Source organism: Humulus lupulus, chromosome 1, assembly GCF_963169125.1.
Source record: "Humulus lupulus chromosome 1, drHumLupu1.1, whole genome shotgun sequence".
Lineage (NCBI taxonomy): Eukaryota > Viridiplantae > Streptophyta > Magnoliopsida > Rosales > Cannabaceae > Humulus > Humulus lupulus.
The window spans coordinates 93,764,587-93,786,065 of NC_084793.1; the positions used below are offsets into that span (position 1 = coordinate 93,764,587).

The window sequence follows — 21,479 nt, forward strand, 5'->3', positions numbered from 1 at the left end:
AACCAAAATTTCAACAAACTTTGTGATAATTACACTAAGGTAAAATTCAAGTCGAAAGACATTTTACTTTATGCACCAATGCAAAGGTTTCTATAGAGAGTCATTATTTAATCAAGTGGGGGAATATTATATTTTAATATAATGTCTTGATTGATTAAATAAGTGTTACAAAAAGTGATTATTTAATCTAAGTGGGGGAATGTTATATTATTTTAATAATATAATGTTAGATTAAATAATGTGACATAATGTGATTTGTCACACAAATGTGATTTGTCACATCTTGTAACATATTATTGAGAGTCACAAAATTGGACACATGTGTGTGTCCAAATGTGACATATTTTGGAGTTACAAAATCAGTTACAAATTTGTAACTCCCAAATATTACCCAATAATGTGTATATTATATGTTACACATTTGAGATTGGATTTCATAAAGCCATATGAGAAATGGTTGATAGAGATGTGATTTTAACTCTCATATTGTGTATTGAAGTTACAAAATCAAGTGGGAATAAATTGGAACGTTTTGAAAAAAAACTTAAAAAATTAGTTGCTGAAACTGACCAAGGGCCGCGGCGCTTGAAACAAGCGTCGCGGCGCTAGTGGCTGACAGATTCATACTAAGTCGGTTTTTATCCAATTTTGAACGTTTCCAACAGCCAAGTAACTCCCAAATCTCTATTTTAATTCCATAAAACATCCAATTAAACATTGGTAACAACCATGGGGGTTGGTGGAATTTGAAATTCAAAGGGGTATCTCAAACTCTATAAATAGGAGCCTAATGCTCACTTGTAAGACACACCATTTTTCATCCACAAAGCACTTGGCTGAAAAATACACCAAAAGGCTTGATAATTCCAGAGAGCTATTTCCTAGAGAGATCCCTTAGTGCTTAGAGAATAGGGGGAAATAAGCTTTTGGACAAAGGTCTTGAACCTTGTTCAAGTTGGTGATCCCCACTACTCTACACTTTGGTTGTGTGAGAGTTTGTTTGTGTTTTTCATTCTTGTGTTCTTCTTATTTACTTGTATTGTTATAGTATTAAGTTTGTAATCTTCTTCTTCTACATCCTTTTATTTACTTGTATTTTGAGCAATTGAGTTGTACTACTTATTTAATAAATATTATCTTGTCCATTGTATTTTTGCATAGAGTTGTAATTGGTTTTTCCATTTTTCCATTGAGCAATAATATATATTCTCTAACAGCGACTGCACAGGCCGAGTTGGAGGCATCTCGGGCCAGGCTGCTGGAGGTCGAGGCTACCAAGGTCACCCTGGATGCCGTGAAGGCTGAACTTGAAGAAGCCAAGGCTGCCCTTGTGGAAATGAGGGCATCTTCCAGCGCCTCCATGGAGACCATGCTGTACCATTACTGTGCCTTCAATCCGGATGGTGACTTTTCCTTCCTGGGGACGGAGGTATGGGAGTCCTTCTTGGAGAAGTTCAAAGCTCGCCTTCAACAAGAGGCGCCCTTCGAGACCAGGGAAACTTCCACTGCAACCGAGCAGGATGCCGAGGGGGTGACTTCATCGGAGCAGCCTGGTGGGGCTTAGGAGTTTTCTCCTTTCCTTTTATTTTTATTTGTAACTTTTATACTACGAGGTTTTTTCTCCTCGAGACAATTGATTTCCTTAGATTAATTTAATCTATTTATATATTTTTTGTGGTTTAACTTAGTTTATGTTGGTGTTATAATTGACATCTTATGCTTTTTATGAAAAAACATCTGTTGGTCAATTCGAACCAACTTCTAAGTCTTAGGACCTGGTTGTATCCAGGACGTTAATTTAAAAACTTAGTTCGTGTTAATCCTTTATCGATATCTCGTGCTTTTTAAGAAAAACATCGATCAATCAATTTGAAATAACCTCTAAGTTTTAGGACCTGGTTGTATCCAGGGTATTAATTTGAAAACTTAGTTCGCGTTAATTCTTTATCGATATCTCGTGCTTTTTAAGAAAAACATCGATCAATCAATTTGAACTAACTTCTAAGTTTTAGGACCTAGTTATATCCAGGGTATTAATTTGAAAACTTAGTTCGCGTCAATTTTTTATCGATATCTCGTGCTTTTTAAGAAAAACATCGATCAATAAATTTGAACTAACTTCTAAGTTTTAGGACCTAGTTATGTCCAGGGTATATGCCCCCCAAGTAATTAGGAAAGGGTATTTTCATGGTTACTTGAGTTTACACCCACAAACATATACAATAATGTGAAAGATAACTGTTATTACTTAATAAACAAAAGTGGCTTTTATAATTAAGCCTCACAAAAATTTTACTGATAATATTTCTTTAAGTGAATGGCGTTCCAAGTTCGTGGGATTGCTTCTCCATTAAGCCGAGCTAGCTTGTAGGTTCCTTCTTTCACGGCCTCGGTTATTTGGTAGGGCCCTTCCTAGTTTGGTCCCAACACTCCATCCTTGGGATCCTTACCGGCCAGGAAGACTCTTCTGAGTATCAGGTCGCCAACGCTAAAGAGGCGTTTCTTGACCTTTGAGTTGAAATAACGAGTGATCTTTTGCTGATAATGCACGAGCTGCAGCTGTGAATCCTCTCGTTTTTCGTCAATTAGGTTGAGGGATGCGCAGAGCAATTTGTCATTCCGGTCTTGGTCAAATGTCTGGACCCTATGCGAGGCTACCTTTACTTCGATAGGAAGGACTGCCTCACTCCCGAAAGCCAGGGAGAAAGGAGTATGACCCGTCGAGGTTCGATGCGAGGTCCGGTAAGCCCATAGTACCTGGGGGAGCTGTTCGGGCCAAACTCCCTTGGCTTCATCCAGTCTTTTCTTAAGGCTTGCCTTTAGCGTCTTATTGACAGCCTCGACTTGCCCATTGGCCTGGGGATAGGCCACGGAGGAGAAGCTTTTAACAATACCATGCCTCTCGCAGAATTCGGTGAAGAGGTCGCTATCGAACTGCGTCCCATTATCTGACACGATCTTCTTTGGCAGCCCGAATCGGCAGATAATACTCTTGACCACGAAGTCGAGGACTCTCTTTGAAGTGATCGTCGCCAGGGGCTCCGCTTCTGCCCACTTTGTGAAGTAGTCGATAGCCACCACCGCATAGCGAACTCCTCCCTTTCCAGTAGGAAGGGCGCCAACCAGGTTAATCCCCCAGACCGCGAACGGCCATGGGGACGAGATCATCTTCAGCTCGACCGGGGGAGCTCGGGCAATTGTGGCGAATCGCTGGCACTTGTCACATTTTTGGACGTATGAGATCGAGTCCTTTGATAGAGTGGGCCAATAGTACCCTTGCCTTAGTATTTTCAGGGACAGGCTTTGCCCCCCAATGTGATCTCCGCAAAAACCCTCGTGCACCTCCTGCAAAATGGTCTTCGCCTCGCTTGGCAGAACACACCGTAGGAGAGGTAAAGAGTGTCCACGCCGGTATAATATCCCATCTATCACTGTATACCTTGGAGCTTGGTAAAGTACCCACCTTGTGTCATTTCGCTCCTCGGGTAACTTTCCTGTTGTGAGATACTCGAGGATGGGGGTCAACCAAGTCGGTCTGGCGTCGATCATCTCGACCTCCACCCCGACTTCCTCTATGCTTGGTTTTTCCAAGAACTCTACCGACACTAGTCCCAAAGTCTCCGCCTCCCCAGAGGTAGCGAGCTTTGCCAGGGCGTCTGCGTTGGCATTCTGCTCCCGAGGTATCTGTTCGAGCGAGCCGCGCTCAAATGCGGATAGCTCCTTCTTTACCTTGGCCAGGTAAGCAGCCATCTTGGTTCCCCGTGCTTGGTATTCCCCTAACACTTGGTTTACCACGAGCTAGGAATCGCTGTAACACTGGACGGAGCTGGCCTTCAGCTCCTGGGCAACCCTTAGCCCAGCCAGTAAATCTTTGTATTCAGCCTCGTTGTTGGATGCTTTGAATCCGAATCGTAATGCCGAGTGGAACCGATGTCCCTCTAGGGATATTAATATGATCCCAGCTCCGAAGCCGTTCTCGTTAGATGAGCCGTCTATGAAGACCTTCCACGAGGCCTGGGCTAAGGAGGCCTGGGCTGACTCTTCTACAGGATCTTCTCGGAATCCTGTGCACTCTGCCACAAAATCAGCCAGGGCCTGGCTTTTTATTGCAGTTCGCGATATGTACAATATCTCAAATTGGCTGAGTTCAATAGCCCGCTTCAACAGACGTCCCGATGCTTCAGGTTTTTGCAAAATCTGCCTTAAAGGCTGATCGGTTATGACGTGTATTGAGTGGGATTGGAAATACGGCCTGAGCTTTCGGGAGGCCGTAATGAGACAGAAATCCATCTTTTCCATCAACGGATACCAGGATTCAGCTCCGAGAAGCCTCTTGCTGATGTAATAGACTGTCTTTTGAGATCGGTCTTCTTCTCAGACTAATACGGCGCTAGCTGCATCTTCCGTGACATCTAGGTAAAGGAAAATAGGCTCTCTTGCCGTTGGTTTGGATAATACGGGCGGCTCGGCTAAATGTGCTTTCAGGTCGAGGAAGGCACGCTCGCATTCCTTGGTCCACTCGAGTTTCTTATTCCCTCGGAGCAGGTTGTAGAATGGCAGACACTTGTCGGTAGATTTAGAAATAAACCGATTAAGGGCCGCCACCCTTCCTGTCAAACCTTGAACGTCCTTTCGCGACCGGGGTGAGGGCATCTTGAGTAGCGACCTGATCTTATCGGGGTTTGCTTCTATTCCCCTGGTATTAACAATGAAACCCAGGAATTTTCCTGACGCGACCCCGAAAGTACATTTTTGGGGGTTTAGCCTCATGCCGTATTCTCTCAATATCTTAAAACATTCCTCCAGATCAGAGACATGGTTATCGGCAGTTTTCAACTTGACCAGCATGTCGTCAACATACACTTCCATGTTCTTCCCGATCTGGTTGGTAAACATCCTGTTTAGCAACCTTTGGTATGTAGCTCCTGCGTTCTTCAGCCCGAAGGGCATGACCTTGTAACAATAAACGTTAGTTGGGGTCATGAAGCTAGTGTGTTCCTGGTCTGCTGGATTCATGGCGATTTGATTATAGTTCGAGTATGCATCCATAAAAGACATGAGCTCATGCCCCGCCGTGGCGTCTACCAATTGGTCGATCCTTGGCAAAGGGAAGCAATCTTTGGGGCAGGCTTTGTTAAGATCGGAGAAGTCGATGCAGGTCCGCCATTTTTCGTTGGGCTTCGGGACCAACACATGATTGGCGACCCAGACCGGGAACTTTGCTTCGCGGATAAAGCCGCACTTTAAGAGCCGGGCTACTTTCTCCTCTAGAGCCTCAGCTCGGGTTGCTCCTAGGCGCCTTTGTTTCTGGGATTTCGCGGGCACGCTTCTATCTAAGTGGAGGGTGTGCATGATGACGCTCGGACTGATACCTACCATGTCTCCATAAGACCAGGCGAAGACATCTAGATTCTCCTGTAGAAACTTAATCAGCTCCGCCTTCCTTTCGCTACATATATTTTTCCCGAGCTTTACCACCTTCGAGGGGTCTTGTGTGTCGATGTTTACCTCCTCGAGCTATTCGATGGCCTAGAGCTCAGATCTATCTTCGCCTACTCTGGGGTCGATATCATTATTTAAGATGATATTCTCCCCTTCGGCGCTCTGAGGTTTTTTAATCTCAGGACTAGGCCCAAGTTCCTGAGATTCCTCATTCCTGCCCTAGATGGTCATCGTCAGCTGCCTGGGTTTTGATTTTCCCTTCATAGAAATGCTATAGCATTCCCTGGCAGAGAGCTGATCACCTCGGACCGTGCATATCCCCGAGGATGAGGGGAATTTTAGCGCGAGGTGGCGGATGGAGGTTATGGCTTCAAACGCTATCAATGTAGGTCGGCCAAAAATAGCATTGTACGCGGCGGGACAATCGATGACCATAAACTCGAGGAGTTTCGAGACAGTCCGGGGCCCTTCTCCCAAGGTGATCCCAGCTCGATTGTTCCTATTGCCGCCGACCCCTCTCCAGAGAATCCATATAACATCATAGAGGTGGCTTTCAACTCAATGACAGATAAACCCATCTTTTCAAGCGTAGACCGGAACAGCAGGTTCACCGAGCTCCCATTATCGACCAGTATTCTCCTAACTCTTCGGTTAGTGAGCTGAGCGGCTACGACCAGATGGTCGTTATGAGGGAACTGGACGTGGCTGGCATCTTCCTCGGTGAATATGATTGGTTGCCTCTCCAATCGTTGTTGTTTGGGCAGATGCTGCTCAGGGACGAAATCTACTCCATTATGGGCCTTAAGTTCGTTGACATATCTCTTCTGGGCACCTCTGCTCGTGCCAGCCAGATGGGGGCCTCCGGAGATCGTGGAGATCTCTCCTCCTATCACAGGGGGAGGGACGTCCTGATCTATCCGAGACCCGGGCTGACTTATCGGAACTTCCGAAGCTGGTTGGCTGGCGGGAACCCTATTCTGCGCATACTGAGCCAAGGGTCTGGCTCTAATGAGAGTCTCGATCTCATCCTTCAGGTGCCTACAATCATTAGTGTTGTGTCCAATGTCGTTGTGGAACCAACAAAACTTGGAGGGGTCTCGCTTACCCTTATGGTGCTTCAACGTTTCCGGCTTCTTCCAGGGGAGGCGAGCAGAGTTTGCTAGGAAAATGTTCTCCCTAGTGTGTGTGAGCTCGGTATAAGTCGCGTAGACTGGCTTAAAATTTTCCACGGACTTGTTCTTCTTCGGGCCATGCTGGACACCCTCGTTGCTTCCTTTTCTCTTGCCTCCACCAAACTGGTTATTCTGTGTAACGGTTTGCGTCGCTGTCACGACATCTGTTCCCACTCCAGCGGGCTGTTCAGGGGCCTGGCTGGTTCCCGCAGCTGATGCTCGCGCCTCCTCCAGGTTTATCCATCCCTGGGCCCTATTTAGGAATTCGTTCACGGTGCTGACACCTTTTCTCTGTATCTCTTCCCAGAGTCCGCCTCCGACGAGGATCCCAGTCCTCAAGGCCATGAGCTTGGAGTTGTCATCTGCGTCTCTGGCTCGAGCAGCGACGTTCGCAAATCTGCTCAAGTAAGCTTTCAAAGGCTCGTTGGGCTGCTGTCTTACGTTCTCCAGGGTGTCGGCTTTGACGCGGGCAGCCTGAGAAGCTCGGAATGACCTCTTAACGTCGGCGGAAAAGGCTTTCCATGAGCAGATGGATTGCTTTTTACTCTGCTTTAACCATTGCCTGGCCGCCCAAGTCAAGGTGGAAGGAAATATTAAGCATCTCAGCTCGGGACCGATGTTGTGGGCCATCATCAGGGTGTTGAACATACCTAGATGATCTGACGGATCCCCGTCCCCATTGAACTTGGACAAGTGGAAACCAGGTGGATATGCCGTATGCTATGCTGGGGGCGAAGAGCTCGAGTTCGTCCCCTGAGTCATACTCATCTTTTTCTTTTTCCAACAAGAGCTTCCTCATCAGCTCCTCCATTTGAGCCAGTCGCTCCAGGGTTTGGTCCTTGCTTCCTTGGTTATTCTGGGGCTGTTCAACAGCTCCAGTTCCATTGTATGTGTTAGGCAGGTTATAGTCCCTCCTATCTTGAGATAGGTTATGTGGGACATTCCCGCTGTCACGTACTTTAGATAGGCCTTCCCCTTGGCGAGCACGACTGCCATTCCCAACTGGGTCTCCTCTCTGAGAGTTTAGACGATCTCGGAGGTCGCCCCTCGGGGTGGCCCGAGGGCTTTGAGCCGAGCTCAAACAATGGCGTAGGTCTTTGCCAGACGTACCACTTCGACGACTCCCGGTCTAGTAACTTCCGTTTGAAAAGCTCGAAGCCCGCCGCTGAGGGTGGGGATCCGGGACTTCCCTGGGCGCTCGGCTGCGATGGCAAGGTCTGACGGAAGGAGGATTTCTCCTGCTGCTCCCATGAGCTGGAATGTCTCGGACTGGATGGGGAGGAGATGGGTATCTTATTGGTGAAGGAGGATGCCTGACTGGTGACGCGATCCTGGTCCCGTCGAGGCGGATTAAGTTAGGCCGCGGCCGCTCCGTCCTTCTATCCCCTGCGTCCTGCGCTCGATGGTCTGAGCGGGGAGCAGGACGGCTGGCCGGGGCGGGCTGTCGTCACGAGCCCTCCCCGGATCTCCTTCGCGAGCTTCCTCAAGCCCTCCTGGGTGCACTCGAGGGCGGAAAGGAGCTAGGAGTCGAGGTCCGGATCGGTCGGTTGAACTGCTGATCGACCCTAGGAATTTCTTCAAATACATTTTCCTGGTGGTGCGACGAGGGAATAGAATTCGATGCCAAGGTTCTGGCCGACCGACTGGGTCTGGACCGGTTACCTTAGCGGGACTTATGAGTCCTACCGTGCCTCTTTCCGACGTTAGCGTCGGTTGTAAGAGGGGGTAATCGGGCCAACACCTCTTCGATCTGCTTGTTTGCCTTCGCCAGCTGACTCCTCAACTGTGTGTTTTCCATTTCTACCGCCATGTAGAAATCAGGGTTCGGATTGGCCGGTCGGGGAGCCAAACTTCCAGTGTTGTCCTGGCCCATTGGCTACTTGCCCGGTCGCTGCTGAACCTCAGGGTTCCGCTCATCGGATATGGTGGCATGGTGGGCCTCCTGCCCATCACGTTGATCCGCCTCGTTACCATGCCTTGAGCGAGTATCCACCATGGTTGGGTCTTTTGCAATAGCACCAATCTAATAGCTCTCAATGAAAGCACCAAGTTGTTGACGGGGTTCTTTGGCAACAGATAATTATATGAATAAGGAGAGGGATTATTGCTAAATGATGAACTGTAATAGATGAATGATCTCAAAGGAAAATTATAACCCGAATACTTTTTTAGGTGGTTCAAAGGTTAAAATCCTTCTAGTCCATCAGCCAATATTATTGATATATCTTTGATATTCCTTACAGGGTATTTCTTTACAACTTAGAAGCCAACCCTTTGCGACACCCAAGGTCTCCATATTTATAGGGAGAAGACACCTGAGTGTTGGCAAAGGGGGTCATCCCGTGACCTTCTTACCCATCATGTCACTTCTGTGACATTCGTGATTAATTCCTAAAACCTGACAATGAAGTGTGGTCTAATCAATAGGTAATGGGGATAATGGGCCGCTTGGCCCAAACCAGTCGTGGGGTGCCTGAACACGCACGTTTAAGCTGCGTGTCCGAGATTTCAGGAATAGAGTAGACACGTGATGTCTGATATGCACACGTTTACATTGCGTGGTTGACTTTATAAAGGGTCGGACGTGTCAGATCCAGCTCGTACCCCGAGCTTAATGTAGTCCCAGCTCGTGGTGTCCATGCTGCTGACCCGATCCCTGAGTATTCTTACTAAACCATTGGCTACCTCGAGCTAAAGAGGTAGAGATTTGTAACAGCAGCTCCGGGTAGGAGCTTCCACGTGGCTGATAGGATTATGCCAATTTTCAGCTCGCTAATACCCCATGGATATTTAAGGCGTACATATATATATTTAAAAAATAAAATAAAATAGAATTTATCACTGTAATTATATATATACATTTTAAAAAAATTAAATAAAAATATATTTTTTAGAAAAAGTTAAATAAAAAAGAGAAAAATAGGAAAATAGATAGAGAATGTGACATCATTTTCTCGTGATTATCTTTTATATAAATATATAAATTATAGAGTTGTACAACACAATTTAAATATTAGGATCAATTTATAATAATTTTTTTTTGAATAAATTAATTATTCACGAAATTAATCTGTGTAATAGAGCTTCTGTCTTTATTATTTTGGAAAGAGAGTAAATCTAAAATGTAGGATTAATATGTACTTTGTACTAGATAGTAGAGTGAGAGTCTAAAACGACTGAAAAGAAAGCCAAAGGTGCATGCTTTTAATCATGCTTGCTAGGCTATGCTATGCTATGGGGGGAAAATACCACTAGAAATATAAAATTTGATAGTTTTTATTTGAAGAGAAAAGAAAGCCGAAGTGCATTATGGATTTGGACATCCTTCACATTCAAGCCAATCATACCCTATTTTTTTAATTTATAGTTTCTCAATTTTAGGACAAAGCCATGTCATTATCTACGAGTTATTCTCACTTCTCATCTAAAAGGAAATATAAAATATGTTCATAATATTAAAGAAAGAGAAGGAAATGGAAAAATGAATAAAATAAAGAACTGTAGTTTGGTCACGGTTTCATAATCACTCAAGTTTTCTGATGCTACCCGTCATGATGAATGTAGAGAGAGAGAGAGAGAGAGAGAGAGAGAGACTCATCTCATGAGTTTTAATTTGATATAGAAGACAAGTGAAAGGGCACTTAAATAAGGGAGACCACCATCGTATGGCATATGGGGGCAGTAAGAAAGCTGAGTGTCAGGTCTTGGCGTGCATAATTGAGCAAGGTGGTTTGAATCTTAATGCCCTAAAATTGAATGTACATTTTCTACCTTTTTTTTTTATTCCTCTCTCGAGAACTAAAATCAAATTCTCCCTCAAAAAAAGAAAAAAGAAAAAGAAGGAACTAACTAAAATCAAACCAAGTAGTAAAGTAACAATAATAAAAGTGTCTCCTTTGAAAAAGTATTGCTCGTCTTTTGCTACTTACCAGTAGTAGCAAGACTGAGACCAGTGACCACACTTTGTAGTAGCTTAGCTGGGCTTTTAAAGTTGTAACCTTGTATCTGCTGGGTTTGTACTCTCGAACTCAATATGCGCCAATAGTAGCATACTTTGTGTTGGGTTATTATTTATTTATTTTCAACTTCTTTTCTTTAGCATATTCTTGCTGTGTTTTGTTGAAGCTTTTTTGTTGGTGGGTTTTGGTCTTCAGGATTCAATACTTCAATGGGTCTGCTGCCTTTTGTAGACTTGTAGTTGTCTCACTATTCGACCACTCTTCTTCTGATTTTTCAACCCCAAGTGCGGGCAATGGAGGTGTAAGTTCTGGTGGGTGAGTTGAACTTTGCAATTTGTTCTCAATAGTTTCTCATATAAATTTTCTATCTTGGGGTTTTAATCCTTTAGTTATTTCTACTTTTAAATATCTGTCTAGGTTTGGTCTTGGGGTTGATATTCGATCATACTTGTAAAAAAGAGAAAAGGGTCTTCATTTGCTACAGTAATATTGGTACTACATGTAACTAGTTGGAATTCCATTCCTTGGTTCTCTAGATTTGACCAATGGTTCTTGGGTTTTGTTAGGTTTTACGCGGAGAGTGGATTTTGGGGCTTGTCTTTCTGTTTCCTTCTCAATAATGTGATAAATTTATTTATAAATATATATGTATTATCATGTGGTGTTCTCACTATACACATTAGATGGTGATCTTACTTCAATATTCTATTTGATTTGATACGTTATATTCTGGTAGATTCCTAAGATTTTACATTAGTGTTGTTGGTGATTTTGCTGTTTGGGTAGTTGATGTTAATGCTTCAATAATGTAACTTACTTTATATTTGAGATCTTTCTCTCATTTATTCCTATACTTTCGCCCAAAAATAAAAATAAAATAAAGGGAGATGCTTGTTGTCTACCGCATTGGCGGTTTCTTCAACTGATACCAAGATGCTGTTTTCGGTTGCAGGTTTTCGAATTTCAACGGTTAAAAAAAGAAAATATAAAATTAGATTTGTATGTGTTTGGTTTGGAACTTGAAGCTAGGCCTTTGGAGGACTTTGTGGCATGAATCTTTAGTTATTAATTTATTTGTTTAAAAAGAAAAAAGAAAACAAAGAAACAAATCATCAGATATAGAAAGATAAACAAATAGTGGGGGAGTGTGGTGGAGTCAGATTTGTGCTTGTGGGTGTCTCTGGTTTTTTAGAATAGTTTAGTGTTATGAGTCTGTTGGCATTGTCTCCTGGGGTGACTTGGTGAGCCCGAGCTCCGTGGGCTTTGCCGCCGACCAAGGAAACACCCTCTTCTTTGGCTCTCTTGCCATTCAAGAGAACCATTTCTTTTCCCTTTTAAATATTGACACAACCTATCTCCTCTTCCACATTTCTTTCTCTCTCTCTTACTCAGACTTTCTCAGCTTTGGTTGCTGTCAAGATTCGGTCTTGCCCCGTATAGCATATATCCTTCACCATCTTTGAGATCCTACTTATTTTTTTTCTTAATCTCAGGAAGTTGGTTATATAGTGAGAATCTCTGGTCCCCATCTTACACAATCCGGGAACTAACTTATCTTCAAATAAGAGTATGCACTTTTATATTAGGGGATGACTGGTGTTCAAGCAAGTCTTTGATTTAACTAGTTGAGTAGCGGGAAAGGTTTGTTTCTTCTAGCAGCAGATCTTTTACTTTTCCAATATGAAGTTTATGAAACTTGGATCCAAGCCGGACTCCTTTCAGAATGAAGGGAAAAATGTCAGGTGAGAGATCTTCTGCACTTATATTTTATCAGTGATTTGCTTTCTTTCCTTTACTGAAAGCCTGAATTGTAGTGCTTTGTCTATTGGGTTTGATAGAGGATGCTTAAAAATTATGTTTTCTTTCCCTTCATTGACATTTGCCCGTGTTTCTCTGCAAGCTGTGTGTGTGTTCAAGTGTGAAATGTGAGTTTTGATTTAGAAGATCTTGTATTGATACATCCATTCAATCTAAATAAATAATCAAATGCTTTTACTTTTCTGGTTTTTATCAGTGTCTATCAACAATATAAGTTGTAAATTTGAGGAAATGGTCTCTCTTCAATCCATTTCATTGTTATTAAATAAAATAAACTAATTAGAGATTCTATTTTAGACTTTAGTCATTGCAGTTGGGACTTGGGAGAATGGGTAAATACAACAATTTTATGATATTGAATTATGTGAATACTAATTATTATCATATCATTTCTAACCAACTTCTGTCATTTCATCCATGGTTATTTAGATGTAAAAAAAAAAAAAATCTCATTGACATGCTTGTAGCTGGGGTTTAGAATCTATTTTACTTTTGATAAATTTCTTGGGGATACACTTTGTGTGTTGCTGCCATCATCTCTACATTTTACTAAAACATACCTAGAACTTACAAGGATCTTATTCATTTACCTGTTATAATGATGGTTGAACATTACAACTTTCTGCTTTGTCGTAATTTTGTTATTTCAATTGTGTGCGGTGAAGGTAAAAGACTCCATGCAAGCAGTACTAAATAACCTTTTATGCATGTGCAGGTATGTGCCAAGTGAGTTGACTACAGACATCACTGTAAATGTAGGGGATGTAAAGTTTAATCTGCATAAGGTATGATGTTTTTTTTATGTAAAGCTTTATATTGTATCGAGACTTCCACAAATGCGCGTCTTTGTGTTTTTTGTGGTATTTCATGATGAAATGAGTACCTTCCTTTCACTTTCCCCAAGTTCTTGAGCAATTATTTCACCAAAGAAGTTTATTTTTGAAAGCTACCAGAGCAGCCTTGCTAGTTTCGTTTTCAAGTTGTGGGTATAAAATTATGAATAGCTGATTTTTCCTTGAAAATATTTCAGTATTGTAAATTTATTGATATCCTTTAACTAAATATAATGTGAGATGGGTTATTCTCTTATAAAACATTTTTAAGCTTTAGTTTACTATATGATAAAGCTTATTGACGTGATGACATAACTAATACAAGACCAATTTAGGGACCTACATGACCCGTTTTGAAGCATGAAATGAATCGGTCTGATCCATTTTCTTGTTTAAAACAGTTTTGATTTTAAACAATTTCTTCAGCTAATTTAAACTAAAGCCACGCTCTTGTTTATCATTTTGAGTTGAGTGATCAACTATTAAATACATATACCACACACATATCTTGTGTTGCTGATGGGCTGAAAATTTCATTTGCAGTTTCCTCTTTTATCAAAGAGTGTCTACTTGCAGAAGTTGGTTGCTACAGCTAGTGATGAAAACAGTGAGGGAGTTGATATTTCTGACATTCCTGGTGGCTCTGATGCCTTTGAGATCTGTGCCAAATTTTGTTATGGCATGACTGTTACCCTCAACCCCCATAATGTTGTTGCAGCAAGATGTGGGGCTGAGTACTTAGGAATGCATGAGACTATTGAGAAAGGAAATCTCATATACAAGATAGATGTCTTCCTTAGCTCTAGCATTTTCCGCAGTTGGAAGGACTCCATCATAGTTCTTCAGACTACACAGTCTCTCTTACCAATGTCTGAGGACCTGAAATTGGTTGGCCGCTGTGTTGAGTCTATAGCTACCAAGGCCTGTGTTGATGTATCAAAAGTTGACTGGTCATATACCTATAATCGGAAAAAGATATCTGAGGAAACCTGTAATGAACCAAATTTGAATGGTGGCGTAAAGCGTCCTGTGCCGAAGGATTGGTGGGTTGAAGATTTGTGTGAGCTTGAGATTGATCTATACAATCGTGTCATAACAAATATAAAAAGCAAATCACTAGTGTCTTCTGAAGTAATTGGCGAAGCCCTGAAAGCTTATGCGTACAGAAGGTTGCCTGGCTTAAGCAGGGGTATTATCCAGTCTGGAGATGTGGTAAAATATCAGTCAACAGTAGATGCAATTGTTTGTCTGTTGCCTGCCGAGAGAGGCAGTGTCTCTTGTAGTTTCCTGCTAAAGTTGTTGAAAGCAGCGAGTCTTGTGGACTCTAGAGATATGGTCAAGGAAGAGCTTGTGAGAAGAATAGGGCAGCAATTGGAGGAGGCATCTGTAAATGACATTTTGATACGAGCACCGGAAGAGGACACTGCAATGTATGACGTTGTTGTTGTGCAGAAAATAGTTGAGGAGTTCTTAAGGCAAGATCAGAACACTGAGATTGAATCACTAGAAGATGGCGATCACCTCCAGAGGGTGCAGCCTGGGATTTTATCTGATGCTTCCAAGTTGATGGTTGCCAAGTTGATTGATGGCTATCTAGCTGAAATCGCAAAGGATCCGAATTTACCATTGTCAAAGTTCGTTGGTCTTGCTGAGATAGTATCAGGTATCTCTCGGCCTGCACATGATGGGATATATCGAGCCATTGACATGTATCTCAAGGTAAGATCTTCAGTGAGTATTTGCTGTTTAGATTCCATTTTGTGGACTTAAAGTCATATGTGATATCGCTATATGATTCATTGCAAGTGTTTGGCCATCAAAATTTAGTGTCAAATGATGGGGTTGACTTCAACATAATTATTTAAATGCAGGAACACCCGGGGATCACCAAAAGTGAGAGGAAAAGGATATGCAAACTGATGGACTGCAGAAAGCTATCTGTTGATGCTTGTATGCATGCCGTACAAAATGAGAGACTCCCATTGCGGGTGGTTGTGCAGGTACTCTTTTTTGAGCAGGTGAGGGCTGCTGCATCGTCAGGCAGCAGCACTCCTGACCTGCCTAAGAGCATCAAGGATTTAAACAGCACCTCTCATGGGAGCTCAAGGTCTGCGACAACAAACACAGAGGAAGACTGGGATGCAGTGGCCACAGCTGAGGAGCTCAGGGCCCTTAGGGGGGAGCTAGCCTCGTTGAGGTTAAGCAATGGAGTTAGTGGAAGTGAGAGGAATGGTGGTGGAGATGTCAAAAGTGGTGTGGACAAGGCTACTATAAGTAAAATGAGAGGGCTACTTAAATCCAAAAAGATCTTTGCAAAGCTCTGGTCAAGCAAAGGGGCACAAGGTGAGAATAGTGGCTCCGATTCCTCGGAGAGTCTCGGCTCTGCCAATCCAGAAGAAGTTAAATCAACACCCTCCAGAAATAGGAGACATTCAGTTTCGTAGTGGGAATTAACTACAAGACAGAAAATAGGTTTTGGTCTTTTTTTTTTTTTTGAGGTTCTCTTCTGTTTGTGACCATTAGAAACTTGGAAAAACTATGGTTGTCTTCTAATTAAGCAAGAAATGAAGTAAATATATCATTTAGAAGAAAAACTTTTAGGTTGATTTTGTGTCGAGTGATGAAAGGTTACTGGAAAGAAGGGTGGCATTAGGAGAAACATACACGCACACGTTTCCTGCTATTCTAAAATCCAAACTAGCCACCCTTCTCATTTTTGGGCTTTTACAGTTGACAAAAGTGATTTGAAGCTCAATGACAATGCTGCAAAAAATTTAAAGTATTCATACACGTGTTCATATATATGACCAATTATAAGTAACTAAAAGATCTTGTTTGAAAGAAATCAAAACTATTGGCCAATGAGAAAAAAATGACAAACCTATTAACAATATGCCCATTTATATGCATCCTAAAAGTAAAATATTTTTCTTCTTTCTTGTACATATATTATATGTCTAAACTTGCAATTACCCACCTAAAAAAAAGTTGGATTCCTCTCCGATTGGCTTTTTCACTTGCATATCACAAAATCCAGTTTTAAGTATTCTAAGTTAATAAAAGGAGACCAACCATAATCTTCTACGTTGATCTATTTGTAATGATAACAGTGTGAGAATCACGCCACATATCGTCCGAATTAGATAATGCGAAACTCATATGTATCAGTGTATAATCTACAGAACCAACCACAAGTGCTCTTTTGCTATATTCTACTTTAAAAAATGAAGAAAAAAAAATACCCAAGAAATTAATGCAAAATATTCTCTTTTAAAGTTTTAGACTTCTCTTGGATCGACAAATATTGAGAGGCCCGATTTGGACTTGGTCCAGTCCCCAAGAGGCCCATCCCCGTAACCCTCCACCAGCCTCTTTACGCACCATACATCATCGGCGCACGATAGCCTATCCCAGTGCGGAATCGCTAACCTCAGCGGATCTCGACTAGCCACCTCAGTGGCCACCACTCCACACCTCAACTCCTTCGCCATGTTATGCGCGTGACCACAAAGCGCCCTAACCATTCTCCCCGCACGTTGGCCTTCTCCTCCCAAACCATACAAAAACACCATCCCAAACGGCCTAAACACCTCCGGCACCGACGGGATTCTCATCCACGGCAAAGCCCTATCCAAAACGCGCGTAACCTTAGCCGCCAAACGCCGTGCACGCGACGCGCCTCTGATTTCCAACTTAAAGGCCTCCTGACAATTCCAAACACTGGCGACCGCCCACGACTCGGGCGGGTCAGACAAGAACCCGGCGGAACCCGGCCACGACTCGGACGAGTAAGACCCTGCCGGAACGGCCACGTAGGTCCCGAGATGGAGCTTATTGTTGAGAACTCGATCAATGTCGCTCGGGAAAAACTCGGTGGCGGAGAATCGGCTGCGGTAGAGTGACTCGGCGTCGGTTGGGGTGAGTTTGAAGATGGTAACTCGGTTTTTGTAGGTTGGGAGTGGGTGAGCGAAAACGGGTTGGACCAAAACGGAAGGAGTGCGGAACTTGGTGTAGTGGAATTTTCGGGTGAAGAGGTTTAGTGATGATTCATTATCAAGCTCAGTGGCCATGTACGAATATTCTGCCCCGTTTTTTCTGAACCATTCTTCCATTTTCTTGATTAACTTCGACCCAATACCTTTTCGCCTGCATGTCACCAATAAAAATTAATTTAAAAAAAGAGAACCCGAAACGAAACAGACAACTCAATTGGTACTTAATTTAAAAATATATATGGGTAGTACTTATTTTAGTTGTACTATTAATACTATACATATATGTGGGTACGAAACATATAGTAGTACATACCTATGAGAAGAGGAGACTCTAAGTCCCAAAATGTAAGCCAACTTGGCGCAAAGTGGAGTAGCAGTAGCACTATCATGACCATTTTTATTAGTATGTGAGACTGAACGAATCGACTTTTGACCACAAGTAACAGTTTTTATGCAACCTCTGATGATCCCTGCTATCTTTTTCTCGACACCCACTTCGGCTACCTGAATGAATACACAAATATAATAACTTAGTAACGCTATTACTATTACTATTATTATTATTATTAAAAGAAAATGAACGTCACGAGAGATATCCTAAAGCTGCGCTTTTTTACATACATACATACACATTAATTTTGTAATAATCAAACGTTACGTAAATAGAGTTGTGTGAAAGAGAGAGAGAGATAGGAACCAGCATGAGGAAGGAGGGCGAGTGGCGGATTCTGGAAATGGGGTCACCCAAGAGATGAGTGAAGAGAGACATTTTGCCTGCGGAAGCTGTCGTTTCACACCTGCTCTCTAACTCTTCCACGGCTGCGCTATCTTTTTTTAGATCCAACTCTCTCACACTTATCATCACCAACTCCTCTTGAACCTCCATTTATATATATGTATATATTCGCACACCGAGAGATGAATAAGATAACAGATCAGTAAATATAATATCTACTACTAATTAGTAAGGCTCTAGAGAAATGTTTTTAGCAGGTTGTATGCACACACACACATATATATATATATGTGTATGAAGAAGACATATGTGGAGTTTTGTGATGGAAACAAGCCAAAGATATCACTTTATATATATATATATATATATAGAGGCTAATAAAGCTATTGAAGTGTCAAGCTAGCTAGGCCAGTTGGGGAGTTACATAATCATTGGAATTCCTCTTCTATCGACTAATATAGGCTGGGAATGATTGTTCCTCTTCTCTTTGATTTAATATTAATTTTGGTGTACGTATTGATTTTTAAATGGGGAGATAGATAGAGTATCATAGCTTTATTTAAAAAATGAATATATATGTACACCTTTGGAATTTATTATTACTTTGAAAGAGGCCCTTTGGTTCTCTCTTCTAATAATTTTTCTGTAATAATAAGGGCTTAATTTCTGTCTTTTATAATTAATCTCTGTGTGTGTAAGATAATGATTCTCATCGGTTACAAAGCCAATGATGAAGAGACAGGTGGAGAGAAAGAGAGTAAGTGGAAATGGCGGCTGTGGCTTTACTCATAAATTTATAAGTACTACTTTTTTTTTTCTTCCAATTCATAACGTAATATACTAATATATATAGTGTTTCTTTCTCTGGAAAAGGTGGAAATAATCATATTCCAAATTGGAATCAATGTCTCCAACTCCAACAATTGCTTTGCTTATTGGTACTCACTCACTCTCTACATTTTCCACTTTTGAAAGAGCCAAAAAAGAACGATGTACCTGCATTTGCCAATTAACTTACATTATTATTCAATGTAATCATCATTGTATTTCTTCCTAACAATTCTCTCACTCTTAAAGTACCACATACCATGACTTAATTGGAGAAATGCCACGCTCTGATGTATAAACATCAAAGAGTAATGATACATGCACTAAAATATTATACATAGTAATGTGGCAATTTAGTCTAGCCAATTATATTTATTAAAATATAGACTCACTAATTTTAAAAAATAGTGACATATCACTATATGTGTAATATTTAAATGCATATTTTAAGTGCACATATCATTAATGCTATCTTTCTAATTTTATTTATCATATCACTTGTCATAAAAGTTAATAATTAGTAATAGGTAGAACAATATTATTACTTTAATAAATATCACTCACATGCAAAATTCAAGCTTACTTTACTAGAAGGTTCTACGGTATTGATCAAGAGAAACGAGGGGCTAATATAAATTAGGGAATATACTCATTGGATTGGATACTTTATATTTTATTGAAATAAGTGCCCTGTAATACTAAAAATACTCATTAGCTACCCTCAATTTATAAAATCATTTATAATTGATATCTTATACTCTAATTTAGTCAATATTTTTTCATAATACCCCAAATACCATTACTGATAATTACTTAAATAATACAAATATATTTTTATCAATAAAAAATAAAAAACCCTTTTTTTAAGCTTTATACCAAAAAAAACTAACCTTAATAAAAAATTATTTAAATAAATAAACTTAAACTTAAAACATGAGAATATACTTGAGAATATCAAATTATATTTAGCAGGAACATAAACCCAACATTGAAGAACAGTTATGGTTTCCTTAGGATTTGTTCATTCCTAATGACGAAATAGGATTAGTAATAGGAGGGGTCAAGCATTTCTTCAAAAGTTCCTTTGTCAATAGCTTTTTTAATATAACGAGTCAATCCCATTAGTGGATTGGCTGTTAGCATTTGTAGAAGCAGCTGACCCCAACATGAAGAACTAATATATATATATATATATTTTTTCAACAGAAGAAATATTATGTTCTTGAAGGAAGCCATTTTGTTGTTCTTGAAGGAAGATGAAGAACAAGAGCACCAAAATAATTAAAGGAATATAATCCCTTGATTATTCTCATTAATAGTTTGTAATATATACAAGAGTACATGCATAGATTATGACTACAAGTTAGGCTAGGAATTAGGAATATCTTTGACTTTACAACATAATAATATACTAATCTTAATATAAAACATTTACAAAGATAATTACATATATTCTATCACACCCCTGCAGTCGAAGCAGGAGGTTGGCGAACGCTTAGACTGTCCCGAAAGTCATCAAAAAGTACGCGCGAAAGTCCTTTTGTAAATATATCTGCAATCTGATAACGAGACAGAACATGAAGAACACACACTTCTCCACGTTTTACTTTTTCACGAACAAAGTGAATGTCCATCTCAATATGTTTAGTGCGTTGATGTTGTAATGGATTTCCCGAGAGGTATATCACACTCACATTATCGCAGTCAACTAGTGTTTCCTTGTGGACCGGACAATGAAGTTCCAGGAGTAAATTTCGGATCCAGGAAGATTCGAAGACAACATTAGCAACCCCTCGATATTTAGCTTCTACACTTGACTTAGACAATGTGGTTTGCCATTTAGAGGACCATGAAATCAGGTTGTCATCGATGAAGAGACAATAACCGCGCCGAGTATCAGGACATCCACCCCAATCAACATCCTTATAAGAAAGGAGAGAGTCAAGTTCAGATTTATACAAATGCAAACTATAATTAATCGTTCCGTGAACATAGAGTAGTATACGCTTGAGAGCATCCATGCGTTCGACTTTCGGATCATGCATATGTAAGCATACCTGTTGAACCGCATAGGAGAGATCTGGCCTGGTAAAAGTGAGATTGCAAAGCACATGCTAGACAACGATATTTAGTTGGGTCCTCATAAGGTTTGCCCGTAGAAACACTTAATTTCCCCTTTGTGTCAACATAAGTGGGACACGACTTGCAACCGGTCATTCTTGCTCTTTCAAGTATTTGCTCTACATATTTTGTTCGGGTTATTGTAATACCCAAAAAATAACTCAACTATCCCAAATCCTTCATTGTGAATTCGGAACTGAGAAGAGACATGATAGATAATCTAAGAGCATCAGAGGAGGTTATGAGAATTATATCATCAACATATAATAAAATATAAGCAATATCAGACCCATTTTTGTAGATGAATAATGATGATCAGACGTACTGTGAGTGAAACCAATAGTGGCCACATAATCTGCAAACCGTTGATACCAGGCTCAAGGATCTTGCTTAAGACCATAGAGTTATTTCTTCAACAAGCAGACATAGTCAGGATGAGTTGCATCCTTGAAACCCAAAGGTTGATGCATATAAGGAGTTTCATTTAGATTACCATGAAGAAACACATTTTTAACATCCAACTGATGAATGGCCCAAGATCTCGATAATGCAATGCTCAAAACAGTACGAATAGT

The 21,479-nt window shown here is 41.1% G+C and overlaps 2 protein-coding genes across 9 annotated transcripts; one reads left to right on the top strand and one right to left on the bottom strand.

Annotated features, from left to right (window-relative positions):
* The first annotated feature begins 10,183 nt into the window (after positions 1-10,183).
* Positions 10,184-15,818, top strand: LOC133796057 (BTB/POZ domain-containing protein NPY2-like). 8 transcript variants are annotated; one of them, XM_062233550.1, is made up of 6 exons: positions 10,184-10,340; positions 10,769-10,884; positions 11,526-12,315; positions 13,107-13,176; positions 13,768-14,943; positions 15,096-15,818. In XM_062233550.1, exons 3-6 carry the CDS (start codon positions 12,254-12,256, stop codon positions 15,666-15,668), a joined length of 1,881 nt encoding a protein of 626 aa, XP_062089534.1. In that variant the 5' UTR covers positions 10,184-10,340; positions 10,769-10,884; positions 11,526-12,253; the 3' UTR covers positions 15,669-15,818. The 8 variants fall into 8 exon arrangements, with proteins under 8 accessions (XP_062089534.1, XP_062089550.1, XP_062089529.1 ...); XM_062233566.1 differs by lacking the exon at positions 10,184-10,340 and adding an exon at positions 10,358-10,372; XM_062233545.1 differs by lacking the exon at positions 10,184-10,340 and adding an exon at positions 10,429-10,626 and having other exon boundaries at positions 10,769-10,888.
* Positions 15,819-16,277: 459 nt separating this feature from the next.
* On the bottom strand, positions 16,278-18,120 carry LOC133796093 (probable N-acetyltransferase HLS1). Its single transcript, XM_062233577.1, has 3 exons — positions 17,917-18,120; positions 17,533-17,723; positions 16,278-17,370 (listed from the first exon to the last, which is right to left on the bottom strand). Exons 1-3 carry the CDS (start codon positions 18,103-18,105, stop codon positions 16,503-16,505), a joined length of 1,248 nt encoding a protein of 415 aa, XP_062089561.1. The 5' UTR covers positions 18,106-18,120; the 3' UTR covers positions 16,278-16,502.
* Positions 18,121-21,479: the final 3,359 nt, after the last annotated feature.

Coding starts and splice junctions, on each gene's coding strand:
- LOC133796093 (XM_062233577.1), bottom strand. CDS start 18,105: ATGGAGGTTCAAGAGGAGTTGGTGATGATAAGTGTGAGAGAGTTGGAT. Junction 17,724..17,916: donor CGCCCTCCTTCCTCATGCTG/GTTCCTATCTCT, acceptor GTATTCATTCAG/GTAGCCGAAGTGGGTGTCGA. Junction 17,371..17,532: donor AGAGTCTCCTCTTCTCATAG/GTATGTACTACT, acceptor GGTGACATGCAG/GCGAAAAGGTATTGGGTCGA.
- LOC133796057 (XM_062233550.1), top strand. CDS start 12,254: ATGAAGTTTATGAAACTTGGATCCAAGCCGGACTCCTTTCAGAATGAA. Junction 13,177..13,767: donor TAAAGTTTAATCTGCATAAG/GTATGATGTTTT, acceptor TTTCATTTGCAG/TTTCCTCTTTTATCAAAGAG. Junction 14,944..15,095: donor CCATTGACATGTATCTCAAG/GTAAGATCTTCA, acceptor ATTTAAATGCAG/GAACACCCGGGGATCACCAA.